General features: G+C 35.2%; 1 protein-coding gene across 1 annotated transcript in view; it reads left to right on the top strand.

The window, feature by feature from the left end:
- Positions 1-21,808, top strand: part of COL24A1 (collagen type XXIV alpha 1 chain) — a 440,433-nt gene that overhangs the window by 217,412 nt on the left and 201,213 nt on the right. Inside the window, exons 21-24 of the mRNA XM_055403313.2 lie at positions 671-724; positions 1,917-1,961; positions 5,758-5,811; positions 11,083-11,127. Coding sequence (XP_055259288.2) covers positions 671-724; positions 1,917-1,961; positions 5,758-5,811; positions 11,083-11,127 — 198 coding nt within the window. The remainder of the gene's footprint in view (positions 1-670; positions 725-1,916; positions 1,962-5,757; positions 5,812-11,082; positions 11,128-21,808) is intronic.

Genomic DNA, 21,808 nt, shown 5'->3' with positions numbered 1-21,808 from the left:
ATGGTGCCATATTAAATAAGTGATATATAATATTTCATGAAATAGGAAGATTTTTGTTTAAGTTACTGGATGAATTGTTATTCAAAGAGCATTTGACTTTCAACAGCATTCATTTAGATTAACAAAAGATGTATTTTAATCTTAAAATTCATGATTGTGTTCAGAGAGTTACTTTCTTCTGCAAATTGTCCTCTTTTTTACTAGCTTGTATCAAGAAAGGAAGTAAGTGGAAGAACATTTCATATGAATAATGTGCTCCAGACTTTGCTAGTCTCTAAGCAGATGTTAAAACACTATATATCTTCTCCATGTTTTCAGACTTTGTGGACACTCTATTATCCATCAGTATTTACTGTACTAGTATCAGATTAACAATTGGGCCTATTGCTTTAATTCTAGTATTTTTTATGAAAAATGGTCCAGTTGAAGAGTGACATACTGAGCAGATTATATGAATATTAACATATTGTTTAAAAATAAGTTTATCATATGTTTTCCAAGTTTTTGGGTGACGTGCAGATTTTTGCTTATCTATCCTCCAAATTGTTTTGATAATTTCCCAATGAGAAATGAATGGTATCAAATATTATTGCACATCTGACTAATGCCTAATGAAAAAGTATTAACAGAGCTAAAAATGTTACTTTGTGTCCTTATATTGCTTTTACAGGGATTCATTGGAAACAGAGGGCCTTCTGGACCTCCTGGTCTCAAAGGAACTCAGGTATGGAGAAAATAAATATCCAGTCAGCAATTCTTTAAATTCAGATTTTTCTTTTTTATTTTTTATGGGACTTTAGTTTTGGCTCAAAGAAAACTGCATTAGATGGACAATTTTTTACCATTGAGGATTTCAAGTTACCGTTTTGTATGGGATGGAATTTGGAATCATTTTAATGTTCTGAATTCACTAAGTGATTTATGAAGTGGTCTCTACAAAATGGCTGAAGAATCTGAGCCCATAACCTCCCTCATATGTACTAGAATTTACATTTACCATTTGTGTCTATTTTATATTTCTAACCCATAAATTATTTTTAATTGAATTATGGACTGAGTAAAATTTTTCTTAATAAATACGATATATGATTTAAGAGGTCAGTAAGTGTTCAGATGTAGTAAATATGAACTGTTTATTTAAAGGTAAAAAAATCAGTATGTTTAGCAAATATGTTAAATAGAATAAATACATTTATTATTTTAATTTTCTTAGAGAATAAAGTATAAAAATTATTTGTTTTATGTTTCTCTGTTTTGTCTACCCATACAATATTTAATAATTAGAAGAATGCACAAAATTTTATATTTTATGACATTATAGCTGATTTGATCTCAAAAATGTTGGATCTGCAAATTAGATAAAAGGAAACTCTAAACATCGAGCTCCATTTGTGTAGCATCTGATATATCTTTATCTCTAAGGCTTAAGAAAGAACTGAGACTCAAAAACATTTGTTGAATTATTAAGAATCAAAATGTGCCAAGAGCAAACAGATTCTGTACCAATAATTTTTTAATAAAAACAATTTGTACTGATTTCCATCTATTTATGTCAGAGATATAGAGCCCAAGAAAGTCAAGTCTGTCCTCATTTCACAATCTCAGTGATTCCTAATGTTGATTTTTCCAATGCCCTAATCGCTTTCACTCTTGTCTACTCTCAATTTTCTATGTTTATCTTGTATCATCTACCAATTTAAAAATAATCCAAAAGTACATATCCTTCTTAATGTGATATGGGGTTGTCAAACAAAAAATTTAAATGTTATGGGGTGACATAGTTCTAAAATATAAGAAAATCACAGTATTATTTTATTAATAGAAAGAGCTTCAGACTTCAGAATAAATGGAGTAAGTGTTTACATTTTTAAATACCCATCTCATGAGGTCATGACATGTTCTGATCTTTGTTTAAGGGAGAAGAAGGACCAACTGGATCCTTTGGAGAACTGGGGCCAAGAGTAGGTACCACATAAGTAATTTTCGAAGAATGCTTCTCTTAAAACAATGGTTTTGTGTTTTTTAATAACACCGAAGTTTAAGTTATAGCAAAGAGCAAAGATTAAAACAAACTATAGTGGTTTATGAAGTTGTCTCCATGGTGTGTAGCCATACAAGCCCCTCAAATAAAATAGTATTGTAACTAACATTTTCCAAGGACATTTTACATTCTATTTTGCCTACTACATATTTGTGACACCATGGACTAGAGCCCATCAGACTCCTCTGTCTATGGGATTTCCCTGGCAAGAATATTGGAGTGGGTTGATGTTTTCTTCTCCAGGGATCTTCCTAACCCAGGGATCGAGCCCCAGTCTCCTACATTGGAGTATTCTTTACCAACTGAGCCACCAGGAAAGCCTTACAACTAAAATTTTCCAGGGATATTTTAAATGATATTACACCTACTATATGTTTACTTACTCCTTCAATTCATCCAGTCTTATGGTCTTAGTAATTTGTGCAAGTTATTTATAAAGTTTCTCAAAATGTCATATGAACCTAAATACATTAACCATTTAGTAATACTTTGGAAATTTCTGTTTTCTGAGTTTGTTAGTAAATATATGGAAGGCAAATTAGATATTTCCTGGCCAACTATTTTTTCTAGATAATATTGTGTGGTAATATATGAATTACTTGTTTTCATGTTCTAAAAATGAATTTTTTAAGAATTTGGGGATACATGATGAAAGTTTACAGTATTATAAAGTAATTAAAGTGTGTACAACACATATATTTTAAGAGTCATTATTAGTCTCACAGGAAATACCTCTCATTTTTTTCTTGAGAACATCATAATGTATGATGTTCATCATTTGTTGAGATATAATGATCTCCTTAATCAAATCTTGTGTAATCAGACATCAGTTATTTGATATTAGAAACCACGTCCTATAGATTACTCCAGGATATTGACTTTCTCTCCTCCAGGGATCTTATCTTCTACTCTCTTCAGCTACTTACTGCTATGGACAAACCCTTGACCTTATCATTACCAGTTACAGAAACCTCTTAATTTTTAATTTTAAACTTTTAATTCCCCACCCACTATTTCCTTTTTTTCTGTTGCATTCTCTCTTGTAACCCAATCCAACAGTTCCAATAGAAATTTCAGTTCATTGATTCTAATGATATTCCATACTCCTTATCTCCCTCATGACCACGCATCTCTTCTAGATTTTAGGGTGCCCTACGGATTGATTCAGAGAAAGCAATGGCAACCCACTCCAGTCCTCTTGCCTGGAAAATCCCATGGATGGAGGAGCCTGGTAGGCTGCGGTCCAGAGGGTCGCGAAGAGTCAGACACGACTGAACGACTTCACTTTCACTTTTCACTTTCATGCATTGGAGAAGGAAATGGCAACCCACTCCAGTGTTCTTGCCTGGAGAATCCCAGGGACGGGGGAGCCTGGTGGGCTGCCGTCTATGGGGTCGCACAGAGTCGGACACGACTGAAGTGACTTAGCAGCAGCAGCAGCAGCAGAAACGGATTGATTTGTAGACTTCTCTTTTCTTTCTACACTTACTGCCTGGATGAACTGGTCCATTCTTATGGATTTAAATGCCATCAAATGCTAACGATTTCCAAAATTATACGTTTAGATCAGAACCTTCTACCCCCTAATTCTGTACTTGTATTAACTACCACAGGATCCCTCCCCTTAGAGGTCTAAGAAAACTATCAAATGGAAATGTCCAAAACTGAGCCTTCAATTTACCCTTCAAACTTGTTCTCCCACAGTCTACCTCGTTTCATTTGTCCTTTACACAGATTAAAAATGAATGAACTCTTTCTTGAGTTCATTCTTGACTCTTTCTCTCACATTCTACACATGACCTGTCTACAGTTCCTGGAAGCTCTACTTTCAAACTATCTACAGAATCTTACCACTTTCCACAACCTCTTCTGATGTTGTTGTTTTAGGCACTAAGTCGTGTAGACTCTTTTGCAACCCAATGGACTGTAGCCCACCAGTCTCCTCTGTTCAAGGAATTTCCCATGCAAGAATACTGGAGTGTGTTGCTATTTTCTTCTCCAGGGAATCTTCCCAACTCAAGGATCAAACCTGCATCTCCTGTGTTGGGAGGTGGATTCTTTACCGCTGAGCCAGCCACGAGGGAAGCCCACCTCCTCCATTACCATCCTGCTTATGCCACTGTCATATCTCACATGGATTATTGCAGATGACTCCTCTTTGGACTCCCTGCTTCTGCTCTGACATCAGAGTGATCCTGTGAAGACACAGATCCTGGCACTTCTCAAAGCTTGCTAAGGCTTCCTGTCTTGCTTAGAGTTAAAACCAAAGCCCTTACTATAATCTACCAGGCCCTCATGACCTGGCTTCCTCTCCATTGCCTTTTCATCCCTCATCTTCTTACTGATCTCCTCTCTTATGCTCTCCAGCTACATTCTTGCCTCAGAGCCTTTACACTGCTCTTTGCCTCTGCTTAGAGTGCTCTTTTCCCAAGTATCCATGTAACTTTTCCCTTTTAAAAAGTCTTTACTCGATTGCCACCTTCTCATTGAGGTCTTTTTTGTTAGTCTTACCGAAATTTTAAACAAACTCCCACAACAGTTTATATCTCCCTTCCTGCTTAATTTGATGTTCTTCAAATTTGCCACTACCTAGACTAACCTAGATAGCATATTAAAAAGCAGAGACATTACTTTGCCAACAGAGGTCTGTCTAGTCAAGGCTATGGTTTTTCCAGTGGTCATGTATGGATGTGAGAGTTGGACTGTGAAGAAAGCTGATCGCCAAAGAATTGATGCTTTTGAACTGTGGTGCTGGAGAAGACTCTTGAGAGTCCCTTGGACTGCAAGGAGATCCAACCAGTCCATTCTAAAGGATATCAGTCCTGAGTGTTCATTGGAAGGACTGATGCTAAAGCTGAAACTCCAATACTTTGGCCACCTCATGCAACGAGTTGACTCATTGGAACAGACTCTGATGCTGGGAGGGATTGGGGGCTGGAGGAGAAGGGGACGACGGAGGATGAGATGGCTGGATGGCATCACTGACTCAATGGACATGGGTTTGAGTGAACTCCGGGAGTTGGTGATGGACAGGGAGGCCTGGCGTGCTGTGATTCATGGGGTCGCAAAGAGTCGGACACGACTGAGCGACTGAACTGAACTGAACTTAGTATACCATGTATTTTACTTATTTTTTTAAATTATGTCATCCTCCATAGAATGTAAGCTCTATAAAAGTGAGTGAAAGTGAAAGCTGCTCAGTCGTGTCCCACTCTTTGTGACTCCATGGATTGTACAGTCCATGGAATTCTCCAGGCCAGAATACTTGAGTGGGTAGCCTTTCCCTTCTCCAGTATCTTCCCAATCCAGGGATTGAACTCAAGTCTCCCATATTGTGGGGAGATTCTTTACCAGCTGAGTCCCAGGGGAAGCCCAAGAACACTACAGTGGGTAGCCTATCCCTTCTGCAGCAGATCTTCCTGACCCAGGAATCAAACTGGGGTCTCCTGCATTGCAGGCAAATTCTTTACCAACTGAGCTATCAGGGAAGCCCTAAAGGCAAGTATATTTAGTGCATGCCTCAATCCTCAGTTCCTAGAACTGTGCGTGGCAAGTAGACAGACGTGGTAGAATATATGTCTAATAAGTTTGATAAAATGCATTTATCAAGTAATTTTGAAGTGTTTCATCTCATAGGATAGTCTGAATTTCATAAATTAGCAAACTTTCGGAAAGAAGAATTAAGCGTATCTTTTTTTTTCTTGTACCCTTCTAAGGGAAAACCAGGTCCAAAGGGGAATGCCGGTGAACCAGGACCAGAAGGCTTGAAGGTAAAGCAACTGACTTTCTTACCAGTTACATAGTACCATTTATAAAAAGATAAACTTATGACTTTCAGAACAATATAAAATGAACACGTATCAAAGATTTTATTCAATTCCCTTAATTGAGGGAACCAGTTATGTTAAAGCTGGTTCAAATAGCATTTGAAATACTGTATGTCTTTATATCTTCATCTGTATCTAAATACATCTCTGTAAATATCTATGATTATGACTTTTTGTATGTCTGTAATTAGATATGCATTTTAATAAAGAAATATTAAGATTTGTGGTTATATATAGGACAATAACGGGCTTCCCCAGTAGCCCAGTGGTAAAGAATCCATCTGCAAGGCAGGAGCAGCAGGAGACGCGGATTTGATCCCTGGGTAGGGAAGATCCCCTGGAGGAGAGCATGGCAATCCGCTCAAGTATTCTTGCCTGAAGAATCCCATGGACAGAGGATTCTGGCAGGCTACAGTCCATAGGGTCGCAAAGAGTCAGACACGACTGAAGCAACTTAGCATGTATGTGCAAAGGATAATAAACTATAACTTTCGGGGCTGTCTGTTCCACTGGTAGAAATCTACAAGTTAAAAATCTATAATTTTTAAATCTACATTTAAAAAATGTGTGTGTGTATCTTCACTAAGTCTGGCTCCTTTAACCGAAAGTATACAGTGAGTCTAAGTACATACTCTGGATCATCATTGGGTATTTTTAAGATTTTATGACATTTAAAAAATGTACTACCGACCAACTTTTTTGCTTTGTGTTGAAGTTTTATGTGATTTTTAGTAACACCAGCAAATATAAAGTAATGCAGTGGTTTTTCATGTATAGCATTAAGTAAGGTCTGAAAGAAACTAACTTATGAGAATTGGTGATCAGTACAAATTTAAATTATAATGAAAAATTGAATTGTATCACAGATTTATTGCTTAATTTCCTAAATCTAGAGTTCAGAACTTATTATTTATATTAAACTCTTCATTTTTATTATACTGGAGATTAAGGAAAAAACAAACAACACTCTTTGAGGCCAATAATAAATATGAGCTAAAATATTTTTTAATGTGTCAACATATCTGGGAGTATCTATACCTGACTCTCAAGTTACACAGAAAAACTCCCAGAAAATAGATGCATGGTATTTATAAATAGAAGTCTTAATTCTCTTTTACTGCAATTAATCCCTGTACTACCAAGCAACTAGAAAATTCACCATGAGCTACCAGCCAGTCAAGCTAGCAGGAAACTAATCTCAGTCATTAGTGACATCCTGCCTCTCCCTAGAGTTACATCAGCATCTGGGTGGCATCCGTGTTACCTAGGAAATGAAGGAAGTTCTTTACTCTTCAGTCCTCATACTTGTCCCTGCAGTTTCTTCCTTGGAATATCATTTAGCTATTTCCTAGACCTGACACTCCCTTGGGGGAACCTGGAACTCTGGGGGAGCACTTTGGAGATTGTTAAGAGCCACCATCTTTCACAGAACCCTAGGATCTCTGTTCTCTCCGTAGGCCTGGAGGAATTATTCCTCTCTCTCTCTTTTCATCCTCAAAGATAACTCACCTCCTATGTTCAGGCTGTCTGAAAACTCAAGCAGAAGTGTAGGTAATCTGCAAGCAACTTTTGCTTTCTGCCTGTTAACACAGACCTCCCTTAAGATTATGTATCACAAAGGGTTCATCTCGGAATTTGAGAGGACCATTAAGTAGGAGAAGTTTTTTTTTTAATTATATCTATATATGCATACACGTATACATACACACATATATATTGTGTATATAAATATAAAATCAAATCCTGCCACAAATTTTCTATAAAAACTGTCTAATGAACTATTTTTTTTTCTATTGGGATAATTTATTTATTTAAAATTAATTTATTTTTTAATTGAAGGATAATTGCTTTACAGAATTTTGTTGTTTTCTGTCAAACCTCAACATGAATCAGCCATAGGTATACATATGTCTCCTCCCTCTTGAACCTCCTTCCCATCTCCCTCCACCTCCCACCCTTCTAGGCTGATACAGAGTTGCTGCTTGAGTTTTCTGAGACATACAGCAAATTCCCATTGGCTATCTATTTTACATATGGTAATGTAAGTTTCCATGTTACTCTGCATACATCTCACCTTCTCCTCCCCTCTCCCTGTGTCCATAAGTCTGTTCTCTTTGTCTGTTTTTCCACTGCTGCCCTGTAAATAAATTCTTCCATAACATCTTTCTAGATTCCATATATAAGCGTTAGTGTATGATATTTATCTTTTTCTTTCTTATTTACTTCACTCTGTATAATAGGCTCTAGGTTCTTCTACCTCATTAGAACTGACTCAAATGCACACACATATACATACACACATATATATTGTGTATATAAATATAAAATCCTGCCACAAATTTTCTATAAAAGCTGTCTAATGAACTCTTAAAAACTAGGATTTTCAACATACTACTACAATACTTTATTCAATGCTTTATTTATTTATATAGTGCTTTATTTATTTACTATTTATCTAAATGTATATAGAAATAGAAAAGTGAGTTTTTGTACTCTTTGAAAGCTTATTTCAACCTGATTACCTATATGAGTATTAGGTTTCATTGCTGAAAATCAGCACCAGCCAATAGAGTATAAAATATGAATTACAGATGTGGAGCCACAATAAAAAGGTGAAAAGAAATAGGAGAGATTAATTTTAGTAATATATTTTCTGTAACCCAAGATATAAAAATAATATCATTTCAACATGTTATCAGTATTAAAGTTATTAATGAGATTTTTGTACAAAGTCTTTGAAATACAGTGTGTATATTATATTTACATCACACTTCTGTTTAGACCAGTTAATTTCAAGTGCTGAGTAGCTACATATCATGAGTAACTACAATGTTTGGTGAGTTTAATTGTCCCACACTGAAAAATAATTATTACTTTTCAGACAGCAGGTAATAGTTTAATCTCCTGCCTCTGGAATAAATAAAATGTGCATTCTTGTCAGATAAATTATACGTGGCACCCTAAACTACTTTTCACTAGTCTGTGCTTTTGTTTGGGCTTTCCTCATGCCATTCCTAACCACTGAAAGTGATCCTTTCTCATGACCAGTGTAAAAGTCATCCAGGGTCCAATTCATATAGTTTGAAATACAGTTATGAAATATAGTTTCATAATTTATTATTGGAAGCGACTGCTGTTGGATTTTTATAAATTTATTTTTAATTGGAGGGTAATTGCTTTACAATTTTGTATTGATTTCTGCCATACAACAACATGAATCAGCCGTAAATATACATATGTCCTGTCCCTCTTAAACCTCCCTCCCACCCCAACCCGATCCCACCCCTCTAGGCTATCACAGAGCACTGAGTTGAGCTCCCTGTGTCATAGAGCAACTTCAACTAGCTACCTGTTTTACATACACTAAGGTATATCTTTCAGTGCTGCTCTCTCAATTCATCCCACCCTCTCCTTCCCACACTGTGTCTACAAGTCTATTCTCTATGTCTGTGTCTCTACTCTTGCCCTGTAAATAGGTTCATCAGTACCGTTTTTCTACATTCCATATATATGTGCTAATATATACTATTTTTCTCTTTCTGACTTATTTCACTCTATAACAAGTTCTAGGTTCACCTACGTCACTGGAACTGACTCAAATTTGTTCCTTTGTATGACTGAGTAGTATTCAAGTGTATATATGTCTAATACCACAACTTGTTTATCCATTCATCTGTCAGTGGTTGAACATCTGGGTTGCTTCTGTGTCCTAGCTATTGTAAATAGTGATGCAGTGAATATTGGGGTATGTGTGTCTTTTTGAAATATGATTTTCTCAAGGCACAGTGGGATTGCTGGATCATGTGGTAATTTTATTGCTAGTATTTTAAGGAATCTCCGTACTCTTCTCCCTAGTGGCCATGTCAGTTTTCACATCAGCAGTGTAAGAGGGTTCTCTTTCCTCCATCACCTGTTTGTAGATTTTTTGATGATGTAGATTTTTGTAGATTTTTTGATGATGGCTGTTCTGATCAATGTGAGATGATTTTGATTTGCTTTTCTTTAATAATGAAAGATGTTGAGCATTTTTTCACAGCTTTTTGGCCACCTGTATGTCTTCTTTGGAGAAATGTCTGTTTAGGTCTTCTGCCCATTTTTTGATTGGGTAGTTTGTTTTTCTGATAAGGTAGTATGGTGTATGTACTGTATCTTACTTAACACTGCCAGCAGGCTGTGGGACAGCAAAACCATAATTAGACACATTGGTATTTCTGTGGTGAAATGTAAGGATGTTCAAATTAATCAAACTAACTTTCTCTAACTTGGGTCAGGCAAAAGCATTGCTACCAAATAAACACAGGTTAGGTCAAGTTTGCCACCAAATGTGTTGTGCAAAACTTTGGATTTTTAGAGCTTTAGGGATGACAGAATTGTGGTTAAAGTTATGAACATGTGTTACTTCTACAGTGAAGCCAGCTCTAGCTGCACCCACCCACAGGGTGCCTGCTCCTATGAACTCCTTTGCTCCTTCCTGTAGGAGGTGTTCTGTTTGCTTGTTCTGCTCAATGTCATGAGATACCTTATCTACTGAAGCAAAAAGGGTCCCTGTGGGCATGGTCTTGATTTTCACTCTTTTTAATATATCAATGCTGGGTGTTCATTGGAAGGACTGATGCTAAAGCTGAAACTCCAATACTTTCGCCACCTCATGCGACGAGTTGACTTACTGGAAAAGACTGATGCTGGGAAAGGTTGGGGGTGGGAGGAGAAGGGGACGACAGAGAATGAGATGGCTGGATGGCATCACCGACTTGATGGACATGAGTTTGAGTGAACTCCGGGAGTTGGTGATGGACAGGGAGGCCTGGCGTGCTGTGATTCATGGGGTCACAAAGAGTCAAAGACGACTGAGCGACTGAACTGAACTGAACTGAATATCTTCTACAGTGCCTACCACTCTACATTTATACAGTATACCTCAGTAGATATTTTATTTTTTAAATTTTATTTGTTAAAGTGTTTTAAAAGGGATTAAAATTCAGACATAGAAGAATGTAATTTAAGAAAATAGGTTACTAGTATTTGAATGAAAAGATAGCAAAGACTATATCCCACACAAATACTGTTAACAGAGTTTTGATAAACTGAAAGTTCCCTTGTTAATTTTATAGATTATAACTAGGTAATTACATTAAAATGAAAACAGGAACAATGTTGAGATTATTCTTGTTTGAAAATTAATGTTTTTTTCAACTTTATATTCTTTATTAACAGGGAGAAGTAGGAGATCAAGGAAATATTGGGAAGACTGGCGAAACAGTAAGCTTATTTTATGCTCTTATTTTCACTTTTTAAATCCTCTCATGAGCATTTTTAGGAATCATGTTAGCCATGATCTATGCTTATAAAATTCAGAATACAAAATACTTATCCACTACAAATATAAAGTCATTTGTTATGTGGCAAATAAAACCTACTATACAAAAAAGAAATGAGGGAAAACACAGATACTATTTTCATGCAATATAAATTACATTTGTGATCTCAGGAAATTTTTGGTTTCTAATATTGGGTCTTTACCTTTAGTTCTGATCATTTCAAGCTACATTTGACTGTAGCATTTTTCATGATTAAAAAGCTACAAATTACCAAGCCATTAAATATTATAATAGGTGGAAAATGTTTTGTTTATATTTTGAAGGTTGGAGTTAACCGTGAGATAATTCAATGAAAGGCATAATTTCTTTTCTCAAAAAGTTTGACTTGTTTAAATTATTGTAGAAGTAGGCAGCTCATGTTGTTTTCGAATCAGATATGTTAGGGGTAATTTTTTTTTTTTTGCTATGGGAAAAGCCAACTATAATATTCTCTAAGAATTGAACCTACATAACTTATAAAATGGTAAGTTAAATTAATAAGAGGCAAGTGAATTTATGTAGTATGTGCTGGGTTGTCACAAAGAAAGTGATACTGCTTAATATCAATATTTATTTAGTAGGTTAGATGAGCAAATACAATGTTCTGTAACCTATCTTACAACTTAAAGGTAACATTTTCTTAAAAATTGTTTTGTAAATAATTAAATATATTTTCTAGTCTGATAGTAAAACAACAATACATTTTGATACTGTTAATTTTTATCATGAATTATTATGAAAAATAAGGAGATGATCACTTAGTCGTAAAAGATCATTGTTATGCCATTTAATCTTGAGCTGCTAGGTGAATATTTTGTTCCTTTTTTTAACCAAAAAGGGAAATTTCAATGGAGTATTTATAGCAATTCAATTATTTAAGGCTCCTCATCAAATATGGATATGATTTGTATTTCCCTGTCATTCAGATTTTTAAAAATTCAATTTAAAGAAATGAAATTCTGTATTTCTGAGTGACAAATTGCATAAAAAATATATAAACTAGAATTTATAGCCAAACTTAAAATACCAATGAAAAACATATTTTCTTCAAATAACATATATCAGACTTCTGAGTTTTATTTAGTTTAAAATGTTGGGCTGGTTCCACATAGTTAGGAACCTATCACCAGTGCTATCCAAAGAGGAAATGGACTATCTTGGCAGGGGGTAGATTTCTGTTATTGAATGGAAATGAACAATTGTGGATTATTCACTATGTGCCAGGGATAATGCTAAGTGATATTTTATATTGTAGCATTCATTTAATTCTCAAACAGTTTTTAAAGGCACATTTTGTTACTATTTTTTTTTGAAATGATTAAACTGAAGCACAGTACGTAATCTGTTCAAAGTTGTGTAGCTTATCAGTAGCTGATCTAAGATTTAAACCCATAGCTCAGAATTCAAAGCTTTATACCTTGCTGGGGACTTTTTTCCCAGCTTTATTGAGGTTTAATTGACTAATGAAATTTAAGATATTTAAAGTGTATATTATGATTTGATATGCATATGATGTGAAAAGATCCTTCCACTCCCATAAAGTTAGTTAACATAGCTGGGGATATTTTAATGTTAGCTGAAAGTCGCCTCACCTAGATTTTATAGGGCAGTTTAGGCACCAAATAAGTTATGAAACAAAAAGACCTTTCCAACTTTGAGATTTCATCTTCTCATTAAGGATGGGAGATAGTCTTTTGAAAAACTTTAGTGGCTATATTGAATTAATACACACACATATATATGTATATATATAATGCCTAAAGAAATATTTATGGTTCTTGGTAATTCCAAACTTTTATTTTTTTGTATTAACTTCAGAATCTTAGAAATATAGTTCATCTAATCCAAAGTTCAGGAAAATTCTCAAGAGATATGGGAAAATACAGTTGTACTTCACAATGTCAGTCTAGTAATTTGAGGGTATCTAAGGTTAGTTGTAATTGCATCAGTTCAGTTCAGTCACTCAGTCGTGTCCGACTCTTTGCGACCCCATGAATCACAGCACGCCAGGCCTCCCTGTCCATCACCAACTCCCGGAGTTCACTCAAACTCATGTCCATCGAGTCGGTGATGCCATCCAGCCATCTCATTCTCTGTCATCCCCTTCTCCTCCTGCCCCCAATCCCTCCCAGCATCAGAGTCTTTTCCAGTGAGTCAACTCGTCACATGAGGTGGCCAAAGTATTGGAGTTTCAGCTTTAGCACCAGTCCTTCCAATGAACACCCAGGACTGATCTCCTAAAGGAGCTGTATCTCCTTGCAGTCCAAGGGACTCTCAAGAGTGTTCTCCAACACCACAGTTCAAAAGCATCAATTTCGGCGCTCAGCTTTCTTCACAGTCCAACTCTCACATCCATACATGACCATTGCTGCTGCTGCTGCTGCTGCTAAGTCGCTTCAGTCGTGTCCGACTCTGTGCGACCCCATAGACAGCAGCCCGCCAGGCTTCCCCATCCCTGGGATTCTCCAGGCAAGAACAATGGAGTGGGTTGCCATTTCCTTCTCCAATGCTTGAAAGTGAAAAGTGAGAGTAAAGTCGCTCAGTTGTGTCCGACTCTTAGTGACCCCATGGACTGCAGCCTACCAGGCTCCTCCGTCCATGGGATTTTTCCAGGCAAAAGTACTGGAATGGGGTGCCATTGCCTTCTCCACATGACTACTAGCTAATTACTTTTCCCAAACCTTCTGAATGGTCATTTAATTGGATCTCCTCCAGTTTTGTTTCTTTCTAGATTTATACAAATTAGAACCCAGTTTGTGATAGAGAGAGCCAGAGTAGTCCCATCTGTATTATATATCTGTATATGTCTTACATTTATTTACTATAGACAAAGAATTAATTTCTATAGATATGCCATAAATAAATCTCTAATTTCAGAAGATACCTTCTTGTCCTGTGCATTCCAAATTTTGTTATGAATAAATCTGGAATTATCTCACCTTATGCTAGTTCTCTCTGTCTTTACCTCTCCAGGCTGAAAGTGTTTGAAGAGCTACAAAAGGGAAGATAATATACTTTTTCAGTATTGGTCAAGAGAAGAGAATTAAAATAGTATACAGTCCTTATAAGGGAACAGACATTATAAGACATAGGCATTATAAAGGAACAAACTTTCTTTGTAGACAATAATATTTTAATAGGATTTCTAACACTCGGAATCTTCCACAGAGTGATTCAACATCTCATTCTTAGATTTGAATGATTCAGCATATATTTATATTCAGGAATATTTATTGAACATTTGATCCCTGCCTTCATGAAATTTATAGTCTATTAGAGTTTAGACAGACATTAAAAATAATATCATAAAATTATATAATCATAACTGTGATACATTCTATAGAGGAAAATTTTAAGGGAGTGTAACAGTTGCCAAATTTAGATCTGGGCATGAGAGAAGACTGTTTTGAGGGAATGCCATATGATCTGTAACCATAAAGAATGGTATGAGTTGGCTGTGGAAGAGAGGGGAGAAAAACTGTTCCTGGAATGTGCAATATAACATACTTCCCACACATATAATGCACTTAAAGCATTTAGCGCAGAGCTGGTCACATAGTGAAAACATGATAAAATGTTAGCTGGTTGTGATGGTAGTTATTCTTATATTTATGGTTCTATGTGGGAAAGCATTTAACTTTTAAGGAACTGAAGAAAGCCAGTGTGGACAGACTTGGTGAGCCAAGGAAAAAGCAATATTAGGTGGTAGCAGTGAGGGATGCAGGAGCCAAGCACTCAGGGCTGTGTTTATTATTTTGGAACTGATCCTAAAGTAGATGGAAAATCATTGAAGTATTCTAAGTAAGCCAATGACATGATTTAATTTGTTTTAAGATCCCTCTGTAACAATGGATTGGGAAGTTGGAGCTTGGTTGTGAGGAGCAGAAGTGTAAGAGGGCAACCATTTAGAAAGCTATTGCATTAGATTAATTGAAAAAGAACAATGATGGGCCAGATGATGGCAGTGGAGATAAGTGGATGTGTTTGAGATGTATTTAAGGTGGTAGTTTGGACAAAGGCTCCAGTAAAAAGGAATGATTCTGGTTGGTCTCCAGCATATGATAGACTTTTGATAACTCAGCTAGTTATGATTCATCAGGAATATTCTGGAAGCATAAGGAATTAATATATATGATGTTTAAGGATAATTCCAGTTCTAAGAATCTATGATTCTTTTCTAAGAATTGTAATGTTTTCTATTTTTCCCTTACCTGCCAATTTGGCTTCTTTTCTCTGGCTGTCCTCCAGTTTCATTATGTCTTTCTGGAGTTGAAACAAATAGAACTAAACTAAATATTTTAGTCAGTGGCTCTACAACCTTCTTTACAAGTGGGATAGCTTCTTATTTTTTCTTTTTGTTGATGATACTATGTGGGCATTTTTCAAAAACAGGAAACTGGTTTGTCTTTGGAAAATGATCAGCAGTCACTCTCAAGATCTTTGTCTAGTCTGTTATTTTAAAGATAGAATTTGGAATTTTTTTCATAAAGTGACCTTGATTACATTAAATTTACATGCCATTTTTCTGCCGCCTTGAAGAGCTTCTCATGGTTGTCCTATAGGCTGACCACAGACTCTCTTTATATGTCTTCAAATCCAACTATTTGATTTCACCTCATTTACTCTTTATCGATTTTAGTGAGATTTCATAAGCAGTCTACCGTGTCCTCTCTGTTTTCTGCCTCTAGTGCGGTCGTGTTTAACAATAAGTGAATGATGAACAGAAAGGAAGAGAAAAGGCCGTGGATAATCCTCAAAAGCAAGTTCTCACTCTAAAACCTTTAGAATCATAGAGCTTCTGATGGCTGGTTCTAAGGTGGATTATAACTAATTCATTCAAGTCCAAGCAGAGGTGGAGTCAGAGGAAGCAATTAAAAGAAACCTACTTTTTGAAGACCTATTATCTCATTTAATCTTAAAACAATCCTTGTAAGATAAATCTTATTGCCATTCTTTAAGTGAGGAAACTGAAACTGTTTGAAGTTATCTGATATGTTTCAATTCATACAGCTAGTAAGCAAATTTGAATTTTCTAATTCCAGTTCTAAGGTTATTTTCCCTGTGTCAAGGAATCATCAGTCTGTCCTGTTTTCACATGGAACCTCTAAGTGCATCCCTTGTGAATCAGTGGTTAGAAAAGCTTAGAAAAGGACAAAATAAAATTTTACTATGTAATCTCATAGGCCAAGCTGGCAATTAAAGTATTAGCAAATACTACTGGTTTCTGAGAAGTACTGAAATGTAATTTAATGTATTTACAATGGAATTATTAAAGATTTGAAGGATCTGGAAGAAAATATTTTAGAAATCCTCAACACAAAATCTCATTTTATACAGTGGTTAGTTTTTCTGCTTTCTGGTAGCATTACTATAAAATGATCAGACTTAATACAAGTTGATTTTATTTAATGAGTTCCATTCTTTCTTTCATTAATAAGAAAATGGTAGCTTTATATGGACACAGTGTGTGTTCCGTTGTCTTCGCAACCCTATGGACTGAACATACCTAAATCATAAAAAGTGACTCATATTTCCCTGAGGAAAAGTGCCAGAGCTGATGGCACCATTTAGTCAAGAAAGAACAAAGTAAAATTCTATTATTTTAATACTTGCCCTTCTGTAGGGCCTCTGTAAACTCAATGTGTTTATCTTAAAAAATGTCATCTACTCCCTTCTGCTTTCAAGCTGCACATACCTGTAGCACAGCTGCAAACCTGTGTATATCTCCTACATCACAGGGCATGGTAATTTTTCTCAGAGAATTGAAAATTATATGAAATGTCTATCCATGACACATTCCATCACAAGAAGGATAATTACCTGAATATGATAAAAATAGCTGCAATTTACTCAAAATTTATGATTTGCCATACATTATACCTTTTAATCTTTACAAGACCCTGGGAAATAATTATTCCTTTTTTGTACAAAAGAAAACTTGTACTTCAGAGAAGTTGAACTTGTCCAAGGTCAGATAGCAAAGTAGCAGAGCTGAGATTGCAAAGAAGTGATGACTAACTTCTCCACATCATCCTGCTTCCTTAAAGTGAAGATTCTAATTGGCTTTCTAATGAATACATCCTGTTATTACAGTTTGAAGCTGAAAAGTACGGGGTACCAAGCACCACATTGTGACTTGACTAGTGTCTCAAAGACATGGATGTGTTAAAATTTTTATGACTTAGGATCATGTATTTGACGTTTATCATCTTTGAAATGTTTTAATAGCATCACTTACCTGCTATTAAGTGAAGTATCACTTACCTACTATTACCTGAAATTAAGTGAATTAATTTCACTGTACCGTTACGTCTGTGAAAGTGAAGAAAAGTAGAAAAAAGTATAAGTCAATGAAATTAAAAGAGAAAACACATGAAAGAGAGTGGATATATTAGTGGATATGAAAGAGAAGATATTGAAAGTTACAATTTCAGATCAATTGAAGGGAAGTGAATGAAAATAAACACTTCTACTAACCCTGCCATTCTCTAAAAACCAGGTACAGGTAACTCCAAGTTGAACTATTACTTTAGAAATGAGATGTCAATAGCTTTTAAATCTCAAACATCAGAAATTTAAGAAACTGGAGTCAAGAAATTTCTAGGAACAGTTGAGGTGCTTACAAAGGTAAAAGGATTTTGAGTCTTTGTGGCTATAAAGTATGTTATTCTCTTGACATTTATGACATCTCTTTGTACAAAGCAAAGTAAATACTAGGAAAATAGCCAGTACTATATTAGATGTAGAACTTTTTTCTACAGCTATGAAAGTTAAAGTGTATGGGGAAAATGAAGACTATAGAAGATCATTCATATCACAAAACCAAATGTCATAAGGGGTACACCAAGATTAAATCACATGTAAGTGGTTATTAAGGATAAATCAACAAAAATATTTTAAAAATTCACATGATTATAATATAAAAGCTTAAAGGCCAAAGTTTCTGTCTATGGTGAAATGAATGATACACATGATCTGTGTTACAAGCTAAAAACAAAGAAGTTAGTGAAAGCCAAGAATATAAGGGTTTGTGTACTTAATTTTATATTATGTATATTTTTCTTTTATCCTTTTAAAATATACATTAAGTGACTATTAAAAAGTAAAGTCTTCTGGGAAAAGGAATAAGATCCAGCATATATGGAGTAATATAGGGAACAAGGTATTTATCATGCATATTATATTAAAAAGTAATAAACAAAAGTACTCTTCTTAGTCTGATGAAGTTTCTCAGATGCCCAAATTAGGAAAAAACTGCTTCAAAGGACTCATATAAGAGAGAAATTTAAATGGGACTTTGTGCCTTCAAATACAAACAAAAGTATCAATCATTTTCAGATATAAACATTCAGTGTGTATACTGCCTGGGCACTAAGCCTATTAGCCTTCTGAGAAAATAGAAACTCTATCACTTTACTTATTTTAGAATTGATTTAAAAAAAATTTTTTGGTTTCCTTTGGCTTTCAAGGATTTACTCCTAAGGAATTTGTGTTTAAAACGCTTAAAATATAACTTTGTATTTGAACCTGGGACAGGAAGATTCAGAATTCTAATAGGTTTAAAAACTAATATCCTATGATTTGAAGGAAATTAGTCATCTACAAATATGTGTAACTCACATGTTCATCATGTACTGTGTTCTAGAAGGATATTGTGATTTCTTACAGCCCCCCAAAAATGAAAGACACCGGTAAACTTTCACTTATTCTATCATTAAAAAATACTTATTGACCACTTCCTGTGTGCTGGATATACAACTAAATAAGACTTGATCCTTAAGTGATTTAAATTCTAGAAAATGAGTAAAGAATTCTACACACAGTTGCACCCAAGTGCTAGTTCTGTTATGTAAGATACTCTAGGACAGGAAAGTAAAACTTGTTTGACAACTATCATAAAGATATATATGTTGATAGAGAAACTATGGCTTTGTTTGACTAAAATTGTGTTCCTGTTCTTTTAGGTAGGGATACTGTAATAAAGTGGTAATCACCGCTTTTGAAGAAATGGCAACTCTAAATTTTTATATAGAAGGAATCTAGAGGTGGTACTTTGGTTGGAAGAGTGACTTCCCTTGGATCTGTGTTTACGTAGAAACTACACTGTTTTCTAGTAGCGCACTATCTACTTTTTATTTATATATTAATGCATAAAAATAGTAAAGATATCTAGTGATGTTTTTATGCTCAAGATTTATAAGATGGATAATACCTCAATCTTATATCAAAGAATAGGATGGACTAATGGAAGTAGTAATAGAGACCAGGGTTAAGGTGCTGCCACTCCTAGATAGATGCAGAATTATAATCTGAGAATAAGTCTAGTGAAAAATCTTTGTGGTTCTGACTTTTAAAAAAGTAAGATCTCCATAATCAGTGTAACTACATTTTCAAATTTAAGGTTAAAATCTATCCTAAAACAAGAATCAGAAACTTTTCTATAAAAGACCAGACCAAATATTATATATGTTAGGCATGGTATCATACAATTTCTGTCACCATGTTCCAAGTCTGCTGTTGGAGTGCAAAGGCAGCATAGACAACAAGTAAATGAATGAGTCTGGCTGTGTTCCGAATAAAACTTTATATACAAAAACAGACAGTGGTCAGAATTTGGCTGACAAGCTTTAATTGCCCTTTCCTTTTCTAGAATTTTATTTGGAATACATCAGTTTCATTACATCAATCTGCCATATGCAATTCTGCTTTATTAGTCATTTATTCTTAAAAAAATTCATTAAACACAAATGTGTTTTCAAATCAGAAAACATATTCAGATTGCTATCAGGCATTGATTTTGTATGTGTGAACATAGTGAATTAATTTGCATTTATATAGAGCACATGTACATCCAAAGTAACCTACTGAGATTTATCATTTGTTTTCCTTAACAGATACTTCAGTTCAGTTCAGTTCAGTTCAGTCACTCAGTCGTGTCCGACTGTTTGTGACCCCATGAATCACAGCACGCCAGGCCTCCCTGTCCATCACCAACTCCCAGAGTTCACTCAAACTCCTGTCCATCGAGTCAGTGATGCCATCCAGCCATCTCATTCTCTGTCGTCCCCTTCTCCTCCTGCTCCCAATCCCTCCCAGCATCAGAGTCTTTTCCAGTGAGTCAACTCTTTTCATGAGGTGGCCAAAGTATTGGAGTTTCAGCTTTAGCCTCAGTCCTTCCAATGAACACCCAGGACTGATCTCCTTTAGAATGGACTGGTTGTATCTCCTTGCAGTCCAAGGGACTCTCAAGAGTCTTCTCCAGCACCACAGTTCAAAAGCATCAATTCTTCGGCGATCAGCTTTCTTAACAGATACTTCAAGAATCTTAAAGAAATATTTTCTAAGAACAATGAAATCTGTTCTTTATATGCACGTGTTCACTAGAAACATGTTTTTGAACATTATGCATTGTTTTTTGAAGTCCTGTTTTAAGGGTCAAAGGATTTCCACATCTTCAGCTTTCATGAGTTTTTCTTTAATTACTTTGGAAAAAATTCCAAGGGAATGTCATTAAACCTGTATTCCCCATTAGAATGAGATTTTTTCATTTTCACTCTATCTTGTTTTTGAAACATCTTTTTTTTCATCAGTTCAACATAGCAGCCTAATGGAGAGTATCACAGCAATTTGCTCATAAATATGTATGGAACTTTTAATGCTCTTTTTTTTTTTTTTACTATAGGAAAAATAAGTGAAATCTGGATTTTATTCTAACCATAAATACAGCCAGCTTTGTGTTTTATAGAAAACTTTGTGTAAGACTATAACCTTTCATTTCTTCAGTTCCAGATAACAAGATAGTTGCTGGGATATAGAGCTCAGTTTTGGGGGGAGGGTTCTAATTAATGGGTTTTGGAAAAGCTGTGACAAAATCTATATTTTTCTGGTATAGTCACTAAAATCAGGAAAGACCTAGATAATGAAAGCTTCTCCAGAAATACCAGCGGGACAGAATATAGCAGATTATAATGGAGGGGGGGGGCAGGAATCAGTCTATAAAAGGCCTAAGAATGTAGGCTGTAGAATTTCTCACCCTGACTTTAAAAACCTCCCACAATGTAGACCTCACTTAACTTTGTCATTATTTCTCACACTTCCCAACTTACTAGGCCAAACTAGAGCATTCAACATACCTTAAATGTAACCCTCTTATTTACAGCATTGTTTCTATCACCTCTGAAGACCATCACTTTCCTACTCCTGCTGTTGGCCTAGCGTCAACTTCTGAGACCCATCTTAAATCATCTGCTCAACCTTGAAGTCTTTCCTGCTCTCCCTACACAATTAGATTCAATTGCTTCCTCCATTAAGCCTTAATCTTCAGAATTGTGGTTCTTAATTTATTGCTTCATACCATAGTTATTTTTTTATTTGAACTATCTCAACAGAAAACTGTCTCACACAGCAATAAGTAAATGCCTTTTATATTATATATTTTCAGTAAGTATATGTTATATATGATGAACTGAGATAAAGTAAGAAAAGGTAATTTTCTAATTTATTGATATTTGCTACTGTTTCCAAAAAGGACTTTAGTGTGCTTAAGCTGATTCAGAAAATATGACATATTCTTGTGAGATAGT

The sequence above is a fragment of the Moschus berezovskii genome, chromosome 4 (genome assembly GCF_049115385.1).
Source record: "Moschus berezovskii isolate FMDL1 chromosome 4, NW_MosBer_1.0, whole genome shotgun sequence".
Lineage (NCBI taxonomy): Eukaryota > Metazoa > Chordata > Mammalia > Artiodactyla > Moschidae > Moschus > Moschus berezovskii.
The sequence above is the reverse complement of the archived record's forward strand: the minus strand, read 5'-3'. Positions and strand labels throughout refer to the sequence as shown.